Source organism: Plasmodium chabaudi (assembly GCF_900002335.3).
Source record: "Plasmodium chabaudi chabaudi strain AS genome assembly, chromosome: 3".
Lineage (NCBI taxonomy): Eukaryota > Apicomplexa > Aconoidasida > Haemosporida > Plasmodiidae > Plasmodium > Plasmodium chabaudi.
The window spans coordinates 680,384-701,544 of record NC_030103.2 but is presented as its reverse complement, the minus strand read 5'-3'; the positions used below and the strand labels follow the sequence as shown (position 1 = coordinate 701,544).

The following is a 21,161-nucleotide window of genomic DNA, read 5'->3' as shown; positions in this document are numbered from 1 at the left end:
CGAGCTCCAATTTTAAGTTACAAAAACTAATTCAATAAAATTATTTTCCTATTATTTACTTAATTTTGTTACTTTTATTAGTTTAACGATCACTCTCGATTAGATGTAACAATAAACTTTTAGAAGAAATATAAATGATTTACCATTCTAGTGCACATTTATATTTAGAACCTAAACATATTATATACTCCATATTTTATAATAAAACATTTAGCTCAATATAGAAATCTATATTTTTATTCAAATTGTTAATAAAATTAATAATATATGGCTTGTAGTGTTAATATTACGACATTAAAATTATACTTAAGTATAAATTATAATAATTATTTTTTATACTCCGCATATGTTCAGTTTTAATAATATATATAATTAATATATATCAACGTATTCGAATAAACTGAATTTAATGATTTTTTCGTATTTAATACTTTATTGTTATCATTGTTGCTTCCTGCTATATCACTGTGTAGTACAACGGAATAATTAATATGCTTAATAAAAATACTTTAAATCAATAGGCTATAATTCCATGTTTCATAGTTTTTAAATCAAGTATTTTATAACATATATAATATTTCGTAATAGCAATATATTTTAAATATAAATTTACAAGTTTGTATATATATAATAAATTAATAAAAATGTTATTAGTTCAAACAAAATTAATTATTATGTACCTTTTCGATAAAATTAATATTTAATTATATGATGTTTTCACAATAAAACAATATTTCAATATTAACATTAGTAGAGTATTCTATTATATGTATAGGCATATAATAATAAAGATAATCTATCTATCATATTATTTATAATTATTATAACAAAATATAATATGAAATTGTATTAACTACTTTAAATATAATATATTTATACCCCAAAACTATAAATTAAAAAATGAATAGTGATTAATCTATTATTATACCTTATAATAAATAAATTAAAGCGTATAAAACAACATCTATTAATACTAATTAATTTTAATACAAATGTAAAAAAATACAAACAGAGAATAGTAACTACAATTAAAACTTCAAAAAATATTTATATATAGTGCAACTTTTATGTATACTAAAAACATTAGAAGTACAATAATATTTTATAGACAATGTTATATTGTCGATTCTCGATCGATATCCCATGCATCTATATTTTATTATTATATAATAGTAGTTTGTTTAATTAATGTTAAAGACACATGTGTTAATCTGAATATATATTTTAACGCAGAGGAATATTCAAAATGAATTTTATTATAATTAATATCCAACCTCATATATAATGCTATGATTACATCTCAGTTGGCTTAATATAATTTAAATTAAAGTAATGGTGACACAAATGATAAGTTTCACTAAATAGCATTTCCATCAAATAAAGAAGCATACTACGTTATACATAATTCAATATAGCCGCAGATCAACACGTTTTATATAATAAAAAAATATTATATAACATAATACGGCTTCATATAAATCCAGTATCTATATTAATATATGCAATATAGACATTTTATTTTAATCATATTAAATCAATATTAACACTCAATTATAATATTATACTTGATGGAAATATTTGCTATGCGATCCCTTTCATATTAATGGCTATGCCCCTTTGAGGGCACATATTTAGACATAATCTCGAGATTAAACATACGGGGATGGTGTATATGTTTAATCAACATTTACAATCCCCAATATTATCAAATTATAAAAAAATAAATTACAATATGCCCTGAGTCCTACCTCAAAACGAAGACTCAGTAAACGAAACAATAAACCATAATGCATAACCTTGACCCATAAAACATAAACACCTCGGTATCAAGAATATTAGAATCGAAAAAAATTTAATTATATATATTTTTTTGATTTTGCAACTTTATGTTTCATTATTTTATTTGTATTTTTTTAAATCATTTTTATATAAACAATAAATATTATTAAAAATTATACAAATTAAATGTAATATAGTACATAATCCTAACCCATAACATAAAAATTATATAAAAATATGTAAAAACAATACAAACATGCAATAATATGCATATTAATTTTATATTTTATTGATTTTATTATTCAATTACTCTTATAGACACAAAAATTATATATTTCCAATAGACATATTCTTAACATATATCAATCATTATTATTCTTCCTGGAATAATCGTTAATCTTCGAATCATATATTAAGTTCCATTTTCTTCGTTGTTTTTTTTAATTTGTTTCTTCTATATTGTCTTTGAAATAGTTTATCAATTCCAAATAATGAATACTAATATAAAAATGGTAATCGTATATACATTTTTTGATGATCACATATAAGGAATCATGAAAATAAATTTTAAATATTATATTTATAAATTCCTTATTATTTACCTTATAAGCAATCCCCACGAAAAGTGATATTGCAAATATTGATAAAACTGGAATTAATTTGCTTGCTACCGACGAACTTGATGATGTAACCTCAGAACCTTGTAAAGAACTATCTGGATTATCTTGTACATGACTTGGCGTAGAACCTTCTACAGAAATTTGTGATGTTTTTATCTCTGGAAAATTTGGAATATTGGTACATCCATTGCAATTATTATCATAATGATCTTTTAAACAATTATAATCATCTGACAATGTAGATAATATTTTACTATATGACTCATTTTTAGTAATACTAGGATCTTTATTAAGTTTTTCAATTTTTTGAACAAATTCTTCAGCATTTTGCGAACAGTTTGTGCATTTTTTATCGTTTTCATTATGCGCAGTATAAATTTTACATAAAATTCCAAATGCTTCATAAATATTATATATTTTTTCACTATCAATATTCATCGAATATATCTTATTATCTAAATGATCCTTATAATCTACATGTTCCTTGTTGTCTTTAATATATTTTGTATAAAAATCTTTTAATGTGGTGGTTTCTTCATTTGAAATTTGATTTAGTTTATAATTTAACCATAAAATAGCATATTCAGCATATTTTTCATTTTCATTATCAGAACATTGACCTACACAAAGATTCTCGAACGTTATTAACAACCATATAAACCCAGCACTCATTTTTTCGTTATTTGCCTCACAATTTACATTTTGCCCCTCTATCTTTGTAGGGCAATAATCAGTGAATGCATAGTCAATAGAACAACTACCTCCTGTGGATTTCATACCTATTTGTAAACAATCGTCAACCTTTTTAAATGCTTCACACTGCGAATATATTTTACAAAATAAAGAGAAAAAATGTATCAATGTAAGTGTTACTAAAATGAAAAATAATATAATTTATGGCCGATATAACATATAAAACACATGCGAAGATAATATTTTATTTAAAAAATTGTATACCACATCCTCAATACTATAAGATGACTGCTCCATAATTTGTCCAGAACCTTTTCCAGAATTTCCTACAGAATTTTCTTTAGGTTCTATTTTTGGAAGAGATGGAAACTTGCAAGAAGCATTTTTATCATAAAATATTTTTTTTAAATTGTTATAATCATTTGATAATGTAGATAACAATTTATTATATGAACTGTTTTCTATATTATTAGGATCATTATTGAGATTGTTAAATTGATCAGCAAATTGTTTAGCATAATTCGAATATTTAGCGCAATCCGAAGAATCATGATGATATCCATAATACAAATAAAATAATATACTAAATGGACGATTAAATTTAGATATTTCGTTAATATTCATATTCGTCAAATCTTTATTTGCATCTATAATTTCCTTATAAGTCAGACCATCATCACCATTTATATTCTTATTATAACACTCATTATTTACTATATATTTAGTATAAAATTCGTTTAAATTGGTAAAATTATTATTTGGCTTTATGTTTAGATTATAATTTAACCATAAAATAGCGTATTCAGCAATTTTATCATCTTTTAATTTATACGTTTCCTTTAACGTTTTTAGCAAATAAATAACACTACAATTAGTCATTTCAAGATAATCATTACATTTATCTTTTCCTGGGGTATTACTGTAATAACAATAATCGTGGATTGATGTGGATTTTGGATTAACTTTTAATTTACCATCATTATCCTCCCAAAAATAGTTATTGATCGTATGTATTTCATAATACTACAAATATATTTTATGAATTAAAAAAAAAACGTATTAATATAAATGATAATCAAATGAAAGTTAATATAATTTATGGGGGATACAACATATAAAACACATGCGAAGAGAATATTTTATTTAAAAAATTGTATACCACTTTCTCAATATCATAACTTGACTCTGCCATAATTTGGGGATTATGAGGGATAATAATATTTATATATATTATGTAAATATTTGTTGTATCTATTTAAGCTCATTGCATACCAATTATATTTCGTTAAACATGGTATACTTATTTTATGGCAATTATCTAAATTACCTTAAATGGAGAGTTGCTTAATATATTTTTAACATATGTATATATGATCCATTTACACAAAAATGATATTATTACTATAATCTTTAATAATATAAAAATAGTTATTTAATACGATATATTACAGTTTTATATAGTTGTTTCTTATAATATAGGTTTTTCTAAAGTTATAGTATTTTTAAATTAACTTGTGTTACTTACATATATTTGAAAATTACGTAAAATTATATTATTTTTATTTAATATAGATAAATTGATAATCCATTTTAATGTGTTCAATAACTTTATTATTATTCCTACGTACATCAATATAGAAATATACCTTATTGGGTTATTTTATAATTTATTTTGAGCATCTTTTATACGGTTTAAAACAATAATTAGCACTGTACCTGTGCTTATTGATCTATTTATAAGCTTAAATATGTTTTTAAATCAGATTATTTTTAAAATAATACTTAGTAAATATTAAACATATAACACAAATAAGTATTGGTGTAAAATTTAAAGTATAACATGAAATATGTGCAATTAGATTGTTATATTACAATTTAAGAGGAGAAAAATAAAATATCTTGCTCTTTTAATATATAAATTAATATAAATATTCTATATTGTTCATTTTTATTTTATATAATATATTACTATACCTATCAATGAATATGCATTCAAATAATTTATTAAAATTGTGTGATAAATAATGCTATTTCAGATTAAAAAATGATGATTCATTAAACACTAATCATATATGCATACTAATGTGGAATAATAATAAGACATTTAACATAAATTAGGTCTTTACAATTTTTTCTATTTACCCAGGTTTTTATAATATAAAACCTCATATCCCAAATTGTATCTTTAATAAAATATAAGCATTGGTACCTTTATAATGCACTATTGTATATCATTGATTTATCATTCATTCAATAAAACAAATATTTATATATCTTTGTTAGAAAATACCATTATATTTTTATATGAATTTTTACTGAATATTTATAGAAAACAATTGTATGCAACATATGACAGGGTTTATAGGGGAATTTTTAAAAAAATTTTTATTAATTTTTACAATAATATATGATTTTATAAAAAATATTTTTTAATCATTCATTATGTTAATAATGTTTTATTCTTAGAATTATATAAATAAATTTGTAATTGAAAATTAAGTGAACCATTCCAACAGTATCCTCATTACATATACAGTAATACTTGATCATTTAATATTATAATTATATAACATATTTTTTAGTTATACATATGAGTTTGTTTACCTATAATAATAGTAATAAACGAATTTACATATTTATCATTTTTAATACTTATATTGAGCTTTAAATTTAAATTTATGGAATTTGAACCCCACAATACAGTTATTAATTCGATTTATCATATAAATAATCGTCTTTTCTTTTATAAACAAAAAAATAAAAAATAAATTAATAAATGATACAGGATTATCCTGCAAATGGTTGTATATATTTAATAATTCCATTTTCTCATAAATTCAACAGCTTCTTCCTTATCTCCATCATTTTATTCATTAATCATCGGGTTCAGGATGCACTGAGGAAGGAAACCGTTTTAAATACCCTTTCAGTTGAAATTATAATAAATTAATTACTTGTAATTCCATTCTACCTCAGTTTCTCATATTAAACGTTGCATTTATTTAAATCGGCGTTGTCTTGTAGAACCAAATCGATACTTTGGAATCATCTGTCTATATCTATTTCGATATTTGTTCGATTATCCCATAAGCTATTAACCTCAAACTAACAATAAAATACAAAAAATAGATAATATAGTTCAGCACATTCCCATTAAGCTATATTAACACGAAATGCAATTATTATAATTTGTCCTATACATATTTAAAACAATTCCTTAAACTAATAAATGTTATAAAATTATACAAAATTAAATACAATATAATGCTTAGCCCTAACCCGATTATGAGTTCCATGAACACAACCTCAGCCCAGATTCACAACATAAAAACTATATAAAATTATGTAAAAATGCAATAAATATGCATATTTTACTTCATATATTGCTGATTATATTATTTAAATTTTCTTATAGGCAGAAAAAATATGATCAATATTTATGGTCAAAAATTACTTATTTCCAAATAGACTGTTTCTTAGCATATACCAATCATTATTACTACTTCTAAAATAATCATTACTCTTCGAATCATATATAATCATTCATTTTCTTCTTTATTTTTTTTATTTTTTCTCTTAAATATTGTCGATGACGCTGTTTATCAAATCCAAATAATGAATACTAATATAAAAATGGTAATTGTATATACATTTTTTGATAATCACATATAATGAATCACAAAAATATAATTTAAATATTATAGTTTTAATTCCTTATTATTTACCTTATAAGCAATTCCCAAGAAAAGTGATATTGCAAATATTGATAAAACTGGAATTAATTTGCTTGCTACCGACGAACTTGATGATGTAGCTTCAGAAATTTCTACAACATTTTGTGTTGTTTTTGTCGTTGGAAGGAGTGGAAAGTTGCTAGATTGAGTATTATTACACTTCTTTTTAAAATTATCGTAACCATTTGATAATATAGGTAATATTTGCTTATATGAACTACCATTAGTATCAACATCATTATCATTAAGGAATTTTTGATATTCATCAACAAACTTTTGGGCATCTGCCAAGCATTTTGTGTAATTTGGCTTGTTTTCATCAAGTTCATTATACATGTTACATAATGATTTAAATATATCATAAAATTTAGATATAATGTTCTTATTCGCATTCATCAAATTAATTTTTTTATCTATGATTTCCTTATAGTTACTATCACTGGCACGAGTTACATTATTAGTATAGTTCGTATTTGTTTCTATATGATTAGTATAGAAATTTTTTAATGTAGAGATTCCTTCATTTGATATTTGATTTAGCATATAACTTAACCATAAAATAGCATATTCAACATATCGGTCTTTTTCATTTTGAGGGCATTCCTCGTCACACCAATGCTCGAACATCACTAGCAACCATATAAACCCAGCACTTATTTTTTCATCATTTGTTTCACATTGTCCATTTCTCCCATTGTTCTTGTTAGGGCAGTAATCGTTCAATTTATTATCAAATTCAATATTTACTCCCGAACCTTCCTGCTTCACAACAATATATTTACCCATATTATTAATTTCTTCACACTGCGAATATATTTTACGAATTAAACAAAAAATGTATTAATATAAATGCTACTAAAGTGAAGATTAATATAATTTTAGGCAATGAAACATTCGAATAATATAAGAAAAATGATATATACCACTCCCTTAGACATTATAATGAAATTCTGTTATTATTTGGAGATTATTTTGGATAGTATTATTTATATATATTGCATAAAATATATTTTGTATTTAGTTATTTCTTTACATAGAAATTATCTTTCGCTAAACATATTTACTTATTTGATAACAATTATCTAAATTACTTTAAATAGATGGTTGCTTAATACACTTTTTACATACGTATATATGATTCATTTTATACAAAAAATGCTATTATTACTATAATCATTAAAAGTATATAAATAGTCATTTTTTAAAATATATTAAATACTTATCTACTTGTTTCTTATAATATATAGTCTAGTATTTTCTATAATTATAACATGATCAAATTAAGTTATATACCTCATTTTCTGTGCAAATTATATAAATTTATATTATTTTTATTTAATGTAGATAAATTCATAATCCATTTTAATGTGTTCAATAACTTTATTTTTATTCCTATATACATCAATTTAGAGATATATTTTATTGGGTAATTTTACAGTATATTTCGAGCATTTCATCTACGGTTTAAAACACCAATTATCACTGAACCCATCTTATTGAGCTATTTATAAGCTTAATAAGTCTTTGAATGCATAATGTTTTTAAAATAATATATAGTAAATGCTAAATATATAACACATAAATAAGTATTGATGCAATTTTTAAAGTATAATAGAGAATTATGTGCAATTAGATTGTTATATTATCCTTGGAAAGGGGAGATAAGGTATATTTGCTCTTTTAATATATAAATATTTGCTAAATGATTTTTATTGCTCGTTATATCTCATATATTATATTGTTATAGTTATCAATGTATATGCATTCGAGTGATTTATTAAGTATACTATATTTTGTCAATTCTATGATAAAACAATACCATTTTAGTTTTAAAAAATGATGATTCATTAAATAATTGTAATATAATGCATGCGAATGTGGACTAATAAAAAGACATTTAACATTAATTGAATCTTTAGCCCTTTCTTCAATATCCAGCTTTTTAGAATATTAAATCACATATCCCAAATTATGTCTTTAGCAAAATATATAACGTTAACAGCTTTATAATGCACCAATATATTTCACTGATTTATTATTCATTCAATAACCATATATTTATATATCTATGTTTGAAAATACCATTATATTTTTATACTGAATTTTTATAGAAACAATTGTATATAGCATATAATATATATTTAGTGGGGTATTGTTTATATTTTTTTAATTTTTATTATGAATTTTTTCAATATAATTGGTTTTATAAAATATATATTTTTTAGTCATTCATTTTGTTAGTAATGTTTTATTTTTAAAATTATATAAGTAAATTTAAAATTAAGTGAACCATTCCAACAACATAATATTTATACATATTATAATATATAATTTCGTATTATAATTATATAAATATATTTTTTAATTATACTTATGAGTTTATTTACATATAATAATAGCAATAAATAAATTCACTTATTTATCATTTTTAATACTTATATTGAATTTTAAAATCGGGTTCATGGAATTTGAACCTCAAAATAAAAGTTATTAATTAAATTTATCATTTCAAAAAATCGGCTTTTCTTTTATAAAACAAAAAAATTAAAAATAAATTAATAAATGATACGGATTATCCTGCATATGTTTTTATATATTTAATAATCCAATTTTCTCATCAACCCAACAACTTTCTTATCTCCATTACTTTCTTCATTTATCACACGGTTCAGGATGTACTGAGGAAGGAAACCATTTTAAATGCCCTTTCAGTTGAAATTATAATAAATTACTTACTTGTAATTCCATTCTACCTCAGTTTCTCATATTAAACGTTGCAATTATTTAAATCGATGTTGTCTTATAGAACCAAATCGGCACTTTGGAATCATCTTTCTATATCGATTCCAATATTTATCGATTGATCTATAAATCATTAATCATAAATTAGCAATAAATACAAAAAATACATAGTTCAACATATTTACTATTAAGTTATATTAACACGAAATCCAATTATTATAAGTTTTCCTATACTTTTTTTAATAATTTATTTCCTATATATATTTAAAACAATTACTTAAACTAATATATTATCAAATTATACAGAATTAAACATAATTTAACACTTAACTATAACCCGAATATGGGTTCCACAAACACAACTTTAGCCCTGATCCACAACATAAAAATATGCAAACATACAATAAATATACACAAATATTTTATTGATTATATTATTTAAAAATTCTTATAAACCCAAAAATTATGTTCCAAAATTATGGTCAAAATTTGATTATTTCCAAATAGTCAGCCTTAACATATATCAATAATTATTACTATTCCTGGAATAATCATTCTCTTCGAGTAATATATAATTATACACTTTCCTCTTTGCTTTTTTTCGTTTTTCTCTTAAATATTGTTTTTGAGATCGTTTACCAAATCCAAATAATGAATACTAATATAAAAATGGTAATCGTATATACATTTTTTGATAATCCCATATAAAGAATTACAAAAATAAATTTTAAAGATTATATTTTTAAATTCCTTTTTATTTACCTTATAAGCAAGTTCCAAGAAAATAGGTATTGCAACAAATATAAATGTAATTGGAATTAACGTAACTTTTATTGAAAAACTTCGTGGATAAACTGGGAGGAATGGAAAATTGGTACATTTTTTTTGTAAATTGTTATAATCATCTGATAATATAGATAACAATTTATTATATGAACTGTTTTCTTTATTATTAGGATCATTATTGAGATCATTAAATTGATTAACAAAACTATTAGCATAATCCGAATATTCACTGCAAAACGAATTTTTATCATAAATTTGATGATACAAATAATATAATATATTAAATGGGGCTTCAAGTTTAAATATTTCATTAATATCCATATCCATCAAATCTTTTTTTTTATCTATAATTTCCTTATAAGTCAGATTATCACCATTTATATTCTTATTATAATACTCATTTCTTTCTATATAACTATCATAAAAAACACTTAATTTTTTGATTATAGGATTTTCCTTTATTTTTAGTTTATAACTTAACCATAAAATAGCGTATTCGGCAAGTTTATCATCGTCTAAATTACACTTCTTCTTTAAATTTTCTAGCAAATAAATAACACCAGAACTAGTCATTTCATAATAACCACTACATTTATCACCGTTTTCTTGTCTATCGTCGTAATCACAATAATTGTGGATTGCTTTATTAGTTACTTGAGTTATTGATCCATCATCTTCATCCACATAAAAATAGCCATCGATCGTAGCAAATTCTTTATACTACAAATATATTTTATGAATTAAACAAAAAACGTATTAATATAAATATTAATCAAATGAAAATCAATATAATTTATGGACGATACAACATATAAAACACATGCGAAGATAATATTTTATTTAAAAATTGTATACCACATCCTCAATCTTATAACTTGGGTTTCTCATAATTTGGAGATTATGAGGGATAATAATATTTATATATATTACGTAAATATTTGTTGTATCTATTTAAGCTCTTTACATAGTAATTATATTTCGTTAAACATGTTATACTTATTTATGGCAATTATCTAAATAACCTTAAATGGATAGTTGCTTAATATACTTTTACCATATGTATATATGATACATTTATACAAAAAATGCTATTATTACTATAATCCTTAAAAATACATAAATAGTTATTTAATAAGATATATTACATTTTTATATACTTGTTTCTAAGATTATAGTATTTTTAAATTAAGTTACATACTCAATTTTCTATTCAAATTAGATAAATTTATATTATTTGTTTAATATAGATAAATTCATAACCAATTTTAATAAATCCAATAACTTTATTTTTATTCCTATATACTCAATTTAAAAATATATCTTATTTGGTAATTTTATAATATATTTTACGCACCTTTTATACTATTTAAAACGAAAATTAGCACTAAACCCGTATTTGTTGAGCTATTTATAATCTTAATTAATTCTTTGAATGCATATTGTTTTTAAAATAATACTTAGCAAATATTAGTTTATAACACATAAATAACTATTGATGCAAGTTTAAAGTATAATTGAAAACTAAGTGTAATTAGGCTGTTATGTTACCCTTTGTTAGGGGAGAGATAAAAGATATATTTGCTCTTTTAATATATAAATTATTCGATAAATGCTTTGTATTGTTCATTTCTATCTTATTTATTCTAATTTTCTAATTGTCAATGTATATACATTCAGATAATTTATTAAAAAATTTATATTTTATTAATTATATGATAAAATATTGCTATTTTAGATTAAAAAAGGATGAATTACAAACAATAATAATATAATGCCCTCTAATGTGTAATAATAAAAATGAATTGATAAAACTGAATCTTTAACTGTTTCCCATCAATCAAGTTTTTTAGAATATAAAACCACATATCCCCAACTGTATCTTTAATAAAATATATAACATTGATGCCTTTATAATGCACTGTTATATCCCATTGATTTATTATTCATTCAATAAAATATATATTTATATATCTCTGTTATAAAATACATTATATTATTATATATTTTTTTACTGAATATGCATAAAAAACTACTCTATATTGAAATTCATGATAGAGATTTAGTGGGCAATTGCTAATATTTATAAACGATTTTATTATGAATTTTTTCAATAATAAATTATTTTATAAAATGTATATTTTTTAGTCATTCATTATGTTAGTGATATTTTTATTTTTAAAATTATATAAATATATTTAAAATTGAAAATTAAGTGAACCATTCCAGCAGCATCATACTTATAATATTATAATAATATAAATATATTTTTTAATTATGCTTATGACTTTAGTTACCTATAATAATAAATGAATTTACATATTTATCACTTTAATACTTATATTGAGTTTTAAAATAGGCTCATAAATTCTGAACATCAAAATAAAAGTTATTAATCAAGTTTATCATTTAAAACGATCGTTTTTTTTTATAAACAAAAAAATCACCAAAAAATAAATTAATGAGCGATGGATAATTATCCTTCGTATGTTTGTATATATTTAATAATTCCATTTTCTCATAAACTCAACAACTTCTTTCTTATCTCCATTACTTTCTTCATTTATCATCGGGCTCAAGAGGTACTGAGGAAGGAAATCGCTCTAAATGTCTTTTGATTGAAATTATAATAAATTATTGTTTTTTATTCCAATTTTTCTCCCTCAGTTTCTCATATTAAATATTATAATTATTTAAATCAACGTCGCTTCTATAACTATATCGATACTTTGGATTCATCTTTCTATATCGATTCCAATATTTGATCGATTGTGCCATAAGCCATTATCATTAAGTTATATTAACACGAAATCCAATTCTTGTGATTTTTTCTATACATATTTTAATAATTTATTTCCTATATATATTTAAAACAATTACTTAAACTAATATATTATCAAATTACGCAAAATTTAATGCAATGCGGTATATAATCCTAATCCATATATGGGTTCCATAAACACAACCTCAACCCTGATCCACAACATAAAAATATGCAAACATACAATAAATATACATAAATATTTTATTGATTATATTATTTAAAAATTCTTATAAACCCAAAAATTATGTTCCAAAATTATGGTCAAAAATTATTTATTTCCAAATAGTCAGCCTTAGCATATATCAATAATTATTACTATTCCTGGAATAATCACTCTCTTCGAATAATATATAATTATACACTTTCTTCTTTATTTTTTTTCGTTTTTCTCTTAAATATTGTATATGAAGTCGTTTATCGAATCCAAATAATGAATACTAATATAAAATGTTAAGAAGCATATGATTTTTGTTAAAGCTTCCATATATTTAATGAAAATAATTTTTAATATTATATTTATAAATTCCTTATTATTTACCTTATAAGCAATTCCCAAGAAAATTGGTATTGCAAATGCCAATAAAACTGGAATTAATTTTCTTGCTATCAACAAGATTAGTGGTGTTTTTATCGCTGAAAGAGTTGGAATATCGCTATAACCACTACATTTTTCAGCAAAATCATTTTTTAAATCATCATAATCAGTTGATAAAGTGTACAATATTTTTCTATATGAACTGTTTCCAGTAATATCAGAATTTCCATTAAGTTTTTCAAAATTTGCAACAAATTCATTAGCTTTTTTGGAACAATTTGCACATTCTTGATTCTCTTTATCAAGTTCATTATACATGTCACATAATGATTTAAATGCATCATAAAATTGAGATATTTCTTTAATACCAATATTCATCAAATCATGTTTTCTATCTATAATATCCTTATAAGTCTTACTAGATTTAGTTATTTTCACATTATAATACTTATTTTTTTCTATATGTTCAGTATAAAAATCATTTAATGTGGTGATTTTATTTTGTGGGTATTTATTTAATTTATAACTTAACCATAAAATAGCGTATTCGGCAAGTTTAGCATTTTTTAAATCATCCTCATAATGATAATTATTCTCTAACGATTTTAGTAAAAATAAAACAGAAGAGCTAACCATTTCGGCATAACTATGGCATTCATTTTTTCTTGATGTACTCTTGAAAGGACAATAAGCGTCCAATACAACATTACACTTAAAAGATACTCGTGAATCTTCCTCCTTCACATCAATAAGTCTCTCGATCCCATTAATTGCACCACACTATGAAAATATTATAAAAATTAATAAAATATGTATTAGTATAAATGTTACTGAAATGAAAATTAATATAATTTATATGCAATGCAACATCCAAATAATATAAAAAAAAAGTATATATACCACTCCAGAAGCCATTATAATGAAATTTTGTTATAATTTGGAGATTATGCTGAACGATACTATTTATATATATTGCATAAAATATTTGTTGTATCTACTAATCTCTTTACATAGCAATTATATTTCGTTAAACATATTATACTTATGGCAATTAGCTAAATTACCTTAAATAGGGGTTGCTTAATATACTTTTGCCATATGTATATATGATGCATTTTGTACAAAAAATGCTGTTATTACTACAATCCTTAAAAGTATATAAATCGTTATTTAATATGATAAATTTCATTTTTATGTACTTGCTTCTTATAATATATAATGCAGTTTTTTCTAAAATTATTGTATTTTCAAATTAAGTTGCATTTTTTCATTTCTAATTGCATATACATAAATACATATAAATTCATGATCCATTTTAATAAATCCAATAACTTGCCTTTTATTCCTATGTACACCAATTTAGGAATATACTCTATGGGTTCTTTTATAATATATTTTGACCATCTTTCTATGATTTAACACAACAATTAACAATGAGCCATATTTATTGAGCTAATTATAAACTTAAATATGTCATTGCATATAATATCGTTTTAAAATAATAATTAGTATATATCACATTTTTCTTTCTTATTAACTATATTATATGTAAATATATAATAAACGCGGTTTTATGTTATCAAAATGAGTTTAATAAAAATGTTTTCATATAAGCTATTTTAAACCGATTGTTTGTTTAATTTATAATTGTACTCTTTGGTTGGAATGATCAATTAATTTTGGAGCAGTGCAACATAATTTACATTTTATAACCCCAATTTTATTAGAACCTAAACATATATTATGATTGTATATTTTATAATAGAAAGTATTTAGTTTTAGATATAAAAACTATACTTTTTAGGAGAATTATTGTTATTTTTATTGGTATCGTTAATTCTAATATTAACACATTAAAAAAATACTAAATCAAAATTGTAATATTTCATTTGATGTTTTATGCATACAATTTTAATTTCATCATACCTTTAAGAATATATATAATAAATTTATATCCATATTGTGTATCAAATAAACATAACATATTAATCTAATATTGTTATTGTTGTTTTGGCTATACCATTGTATACTACAGTGATACAACTAATGCACTTAATAGGAGCACTTTAAATCAATGTATAATATTTCCGTATTTTATTGATTTAATGTGGACATTTTAGAATATATATTATTTCGTAATAACAATATATTTAAATTATTTTAAAGGTTGTGCATATATAATAACCTAATATAAATATTATTAGCTCAAAGAAATTTAATTATTATATTCCTTTTCGACAAAATTAATATTAATATTTAATTATATGAAGTTTTCACAATAAATCAATATTTCAATATTATTTATTAGTAATATATTTTATTATATTATATCTATAAGCCTATAATAATAATGCTATTCCATCTATAATATTATTTATAATTACTAGAGCAAAATGTGATATAAATTTTTTTAATATACTTATATTTTATCTTTTAACCATTTTAAAATATAATTTATTTATACCTCAAAATTATAAACTTAAAATATTGTATATATAGTTCAATTTTTATTGTGTTATTAAAAATGTTAGATGCATAATATGCCTTTTATAGATAACGCGGTATTGTCGAACCCCGATCGATTGTTTATGAATCTATATTTTATTATTATATATTAGTAGATTGTTTAATTAATGTTACAAATATATATATTAATCTGAATATATATTGTAATATAGAGTAATATTCAAAATGTTTTTTATTATAATTTATAGATGCCTGTTCAGTTTTGTTGTTACAGTTTTGCTTGGGAACTTTATAATTGAAATTAAAATAAATATGATACAAATAATAAATTTTGCTAATATGTTTCATCAAATAAAGAAACATAATGTGCTATTCATGATTCAATATCGCCCCTGATTAACAAGACTTATATAATAAATAATAAGGATTCTTATATACCGTTATCCAAAAATTACCAATAAAATGTAACATGTGAAGTTATAGTATTGCCAAATTTAATATATACGAACGAATTAGATATAGTATTATGGCTTATGGAAATATGTTCAGTACACCCTTTCATATTAATGGCCATCCCCCTTTGGGGGGTGCATATTTAGGAATAATCTCAAGATTAAACATACGAGATGGAGCATATATTTAATCACCATTTATAGACCAACAATATTATAAATTACAAATATATTATTTCGTAATAACAATATATTTAAATTCCAAAATTGAGAATTTGCATATGTAATATCCTAATATATATTATTAGTTAAAAAAATTTTATTATTATGTGCTTTTTCGATAAAATTAATATTAGTATTTAATTATATGAAATTTTTACAATAAAAAATATTTTAATATTAGTTATAATTATTAGAACAAAATATGATATGAAAATTTGTTAATATATTTATATTTTATCTTTTAACCATTTTAAAATATAATTTATTTATACCTCAAAATTATAAAACTTAAAATAGTGTATATATTGTTCATTTTTTATTGTGTTATTAAAAATGGTAGATGCATAAAAAGACTTTATAAATGATGCTGTATTATCGAATCTCGATCGATATTTCATGCATCTATATTTTATGAATATTTATTATATTTTGTAATATATTTAATTAATCTTTAAACACACGTATTAATATTAATATGTATATTCAAAATGAATTTTATTATAATCTAAAGCTATACATATATTATACTTTATGGAAATATATGCTATGTGACCCCTTTCATATTAATGGATACGGTCATTTGGGGCGGCATATTTGGATTTCATTTTGGGATTAAACATACAGAGATGGTACATATATTTAATCAACATTTATAGACAAATAAATATGATCAAACTATAAACAATTTAATAAAAATATAATCATAACCCAAAACATATATCCCATATACGGAACTCTGACCCAACTGCGAGTTTCACAAATTGCACCTTTAAACCTGAACCCTTACTTTATAATAATGATAATATATTTTTTTTACATCCTCAAAGTTTTAAAAAGTTAATATAATAAAAAAAATTATATAAATATATATTTAATTACAATTACATTTTTATGTAAATGAGCATGCTTTCTTTTCTATTTATAAACATGGGGAAGAGCAAATACATACTGATATTATTACTATTATTACATAATAAATGCATTAAGAGCCTTTCTTCTACAAGCATACAGTCCGATTTTCCTAAATTGTTTCCTATTATATTTTGTAATAAGTCTAACCGAATAATGAAAAACCAAAACCCTAAAGCTTGATAAATTTCTTAATGCTGTATCTCGCTTTTCGCCTTAATAAAAAAATAAATGGTACAGGATTATCCTGTATGTGTTTGTATATATTTAATAACCCCATTTTTCATCAACCCAATTTATAATTATTCCGATTGGTTCTTTTCGATGAATACATTTGTAACGCCATTTTAGGCTTTCTTTTGATCACTCAAATTTATAATCGCTTTCACCTTTTTTTTTGCATTCAGCTTTTTTCGCCATACGGGCGTTAAATACTAACATAAAAATAAAAATATATAATTATTTGTCTTTTTATGCACTCAAAAAATATTTTGTAATGTATATTTTTTAAATTTATATTTTTGAATTGTAATACTTACCTTATATGAAAATCCTAAAATAATGGGTATTAAAATAAGTGGAACTGCAATGTAGGGTAGTTTATTTGCGTTATTTATACTTGTTGGGGTTACTGATGGAACGGATAAACTAACTTCGGTGAGCGTACTAGTTTTTAATTCTTTAATTTTCAGTTCCTCAACCTCCCATTGTTGTTTACCATTACATAAACTCTCACAACTTTCTACCCCGTCTGGTATCGTCAATTCGGGAAGTTCATATGTCTTATATTTTTCTTTAATTTTATCATAATCATTTTTTAAATTTGACAATAAATTACAATATGGATTACAAATCTCTTTCCAGGGCGCACTCAAAATACATGCACGATAAAATTCATTGCATTTTTTAGCAGATTTTATGCATTCTTCGGTCTTTGAAGAGTCACTACAGTTAGTAATTGTTTCACATATTCCTTTAAGTAACGCATAAAATTTCTTCAAATATAAAAAATGGAATTTCAATTCATTTTCGTTTTTATCTGTATACTGACGGTATTCACTAATCCAGTCATTTTCTATAAGGATTTCATAAATATTTTTTATTTCAGCTTCCATCTTCGCAGTTCCCCTAATTTTAGAATTAAACCATAAAATAGCGTATTGAGCAAGTTTATAATTTTTTAAATTATCCTCGTAATCATTAACATCCTTAAAAAGTTCTAGCAGTGACATAAAAGCCGATCCAAGAATTTTTTCATCAGTATCACAATTTTTATTATGGCAATGTCCTCCATATATTTGATCGACAAACTTATAATTTTGAGATGCTGAGTCCAAAACGACGTTTTTATCGATTTCATTAATTGCATCACACTACGAATATATTTTACGAATTAAACAAAATAATGTATTAATGTAAATGGTACTAAAATAAAAATGAATATAATTTATAGACGATCCAGCATATGAATGAATGTGAAAAGAATATTTTATTTAAAAAATTTATATACCACTCCCTTAGACATTATAATAGAATTTAATTATAAATATTACGCCTAAATAAATATGTGTTACTTGCACATATGTATAATATATATATGATTAAGCATATATTTACTCTTTATAACAATTTAATTAATGTAAAATAATAATAAATCTGATTAAAATGGAATATTAAATTTCTTTATGTCTATTTAGCTAAATTCCCATAATATATAATATGTTCAAACATTCTAATCATATAATAGAATAAATAAACAAATATGTAATATTTTTGTCAATATTCATAATATTCCTATTACCCAATTTTTATAACCTTGTAATAGTTTAAATAAAGTATATCTCCTAATTATTATATATTTTCACATGGATGATAAAAATGTATTTTTTTGTTTTTTAAATAAAATAATTTAAAATATTGTATTAGTATAAATATTTAAAGAACCAAACATAAATTGCTACCAGAATTGTTCAAAACGCGTTTGTGTCTCATCATTAGACACTCATAATGCACTTATACAAGTTATTATTCCTCGTGGCATATTGATCTTTAATATTATTTCCAATAAATGAAAAGACATTTTTTTGTTTAAATTATAATATTTAATAAATAAATGAATAAATAATTCAATATTATATTTTCTAATTAAATGATATATTGGGTGCATTTATATTTAATCAATATATATATTATAAGCTCATTTTATAATAAACAATAACCTTGTTTATTTCCTAGCATTTCCTTATATATAAATAGAATTAATCAATATTTTTGAGTGCATATATTATTTAATTTTAAAATTAAAAAACATAATATGCAAATTAGATTAATCGACCTATTACAATTAAAATGAATCATGAATATAAATTAGTTTTGGGGTAATTGTTAGTATATATAAAATGTATATTATATTTTCATCCTTATGATCTATTTAATATATAAATGATCAAGAAATATATTTAAACATTAAAGAAATAAATATAGTTGTTTTGTATAATTTAATTAAATATATTAATTTTTAATTTTAGAATTGTGTTCATACTTTGTTTAAAGTAATGAATTAATTCGAGAAGCAATATGAGTTACCATTTTAAGTATACATTTATACTTATAACCTAAAATATATTTCTTATTTAATATTTTTTAATATCATATTAGTTTATAATGTAAAAACATTATTTTTAACGAATGTTATGAAATTGTTAATATTATATTGATTAGGAACTTTAAGATCATGACACCATAATAAAGTATACATAGCTAAAAATTGTAATATTTCATACGATCCTTTGTACATATTCAGTAGCATACTAATCCATTATTATTACTATTATTATTCTTGCTGATATACCATTGTATGCTACAATGAGATAATGAATGCACTAAAAGGAATACTTTAGACCAATTAATAATATTCCTTGTTCCATTGTTGCAATGCATAACATTTTAGAGCATATATATTATTTCGTAATAACAATATATTTAAATTATAAAATTGAGAGTCTGTATATATATGATATCCTAATATATATATTATTAGTTCAAATAAAATTTATTATTATGCGCGTTTTCAATAAAATTAATATTAGTATTTAATTATATGAAATTTTTACAATAAAAAAGTATTTTAATATTAGTTATAATTATTAAAGAAAAATATGATATGAAAATTTATTAATATATTTATATTTTATCTTTTAACCATTTTAAAATATAATTTATTTATACCTCAGAATTGTAAAACTTAAAATATTGTATATATAGTTCAATTTTTATTGTGTTATTAAAAATGTTAGATGCATAAAACATCATTTATAGATAACGTTGTATTGTCGATTATCGATCAGCATTCCATGCATCTATTATATATTGGTAATATATTAATCTGAACATATATTGTAA

At 21.9% G+C, this 21,161-nt stretch overlaps 5 protein-coding genes across 5 annotated transcripts; all 5 read right to left on the bottom strand.

The window, feature by feature from the left end:
• Positions 1-2,219: 2,219 nt before the first annotated feature.
• Positions 2,220-4,284, bottom strand: PCHAS_0320000 (CIR protein; the record flags this gene model as incomplete). The annotated part of the gene is made up of 3 exons (XM_016797448.2): positions 2,220-3,218; positions 3,357-4,115; positions 4,252-4,284. 3 exons carry the CDS (start codon positions 4,282-4,284, stop codon positions 2,220-2,222), a joined length of 1,791 nt encoding a protein of 596 aa, XP_016652866.2.
• A 2,337-nt stretch (positions 4,285-6,621) lies between these two features.
• Positions 6,622-7,764, bottom strand: PCHAS_0319900 (CIR protein; the record flags this gene model as incomplete). The annotated part of the gene is made up of 3 exons (XM_016797371.1): positions 6,622-6,714; positions 6,818-7,630; positions 7,750-7,764. The coding sequence occupies 3 exons, from the start codon at positions 7,762-7,764 to the stop codon at positions 6,622-6,624; spliced, it is 921 nt and encodes a 306-aa protein (XP_016652865.1).
• Positions 7,765-10,091: 2,327 nt separating this feature from the next.
• Positions 10,092-11,242, bottom strand: PCHAS_0319800 (CIR protein; the record flags this gene model as incomplete). Its single annotated transcript, XM_016800146.1, has 3 exons — positions 10,092-10,226; positions 10,331-11,074; positions 11,210-11,242. 3 exons carry the CDS (start codon positions 11,240-11,242, stop codon positions 10,092-10,094), a joined length of 912 nt encoding a protein of 303 aa, XP_016652864.1.
• Positions 11,243-13,477: 2,235 nt separating this feature from the next.
• PCHAS_0319700 (CIR protein) lies at positions 13,478-14,625 on the bottom strand (the record flags this gene model as incomplete). Its single annotated transcript, XM_016800084.1, has 3 exons — positions 13,478-13,612; positions 13,714-14,490; positions 14,611-14,625. 3 exons carry the CDS (start codon positions 14,623-14,625, stop codon positions 13,478-13,480), a joined length of 927 nt encoding a protein of 308 aa, XP_016652863.1.
• A 3,481-nt stretch (positions 14,626-18,106) lies between these two features.
• Positions 18,107-19,284, bottom strand: PCHAS_0319600 (CIR protein; the record flags this gene model as incomplete). Its single annotated transcript, XM_016800051.1, has 3 exons — positions 18,107-18,193; positions 18,299-19,132; positions 19,270-19,284. The coding sequence occupies 3 exons, from the start codon at positions 19,282-19,284 to the stop codon at positions 18,107-18,109; spliced, it is 936 nt and encodes a 311-aa protein (XP_016652924.1).
• Between the last annotated feature and the right edge of the window lie 1,877 nt (positions 19,285-21,161).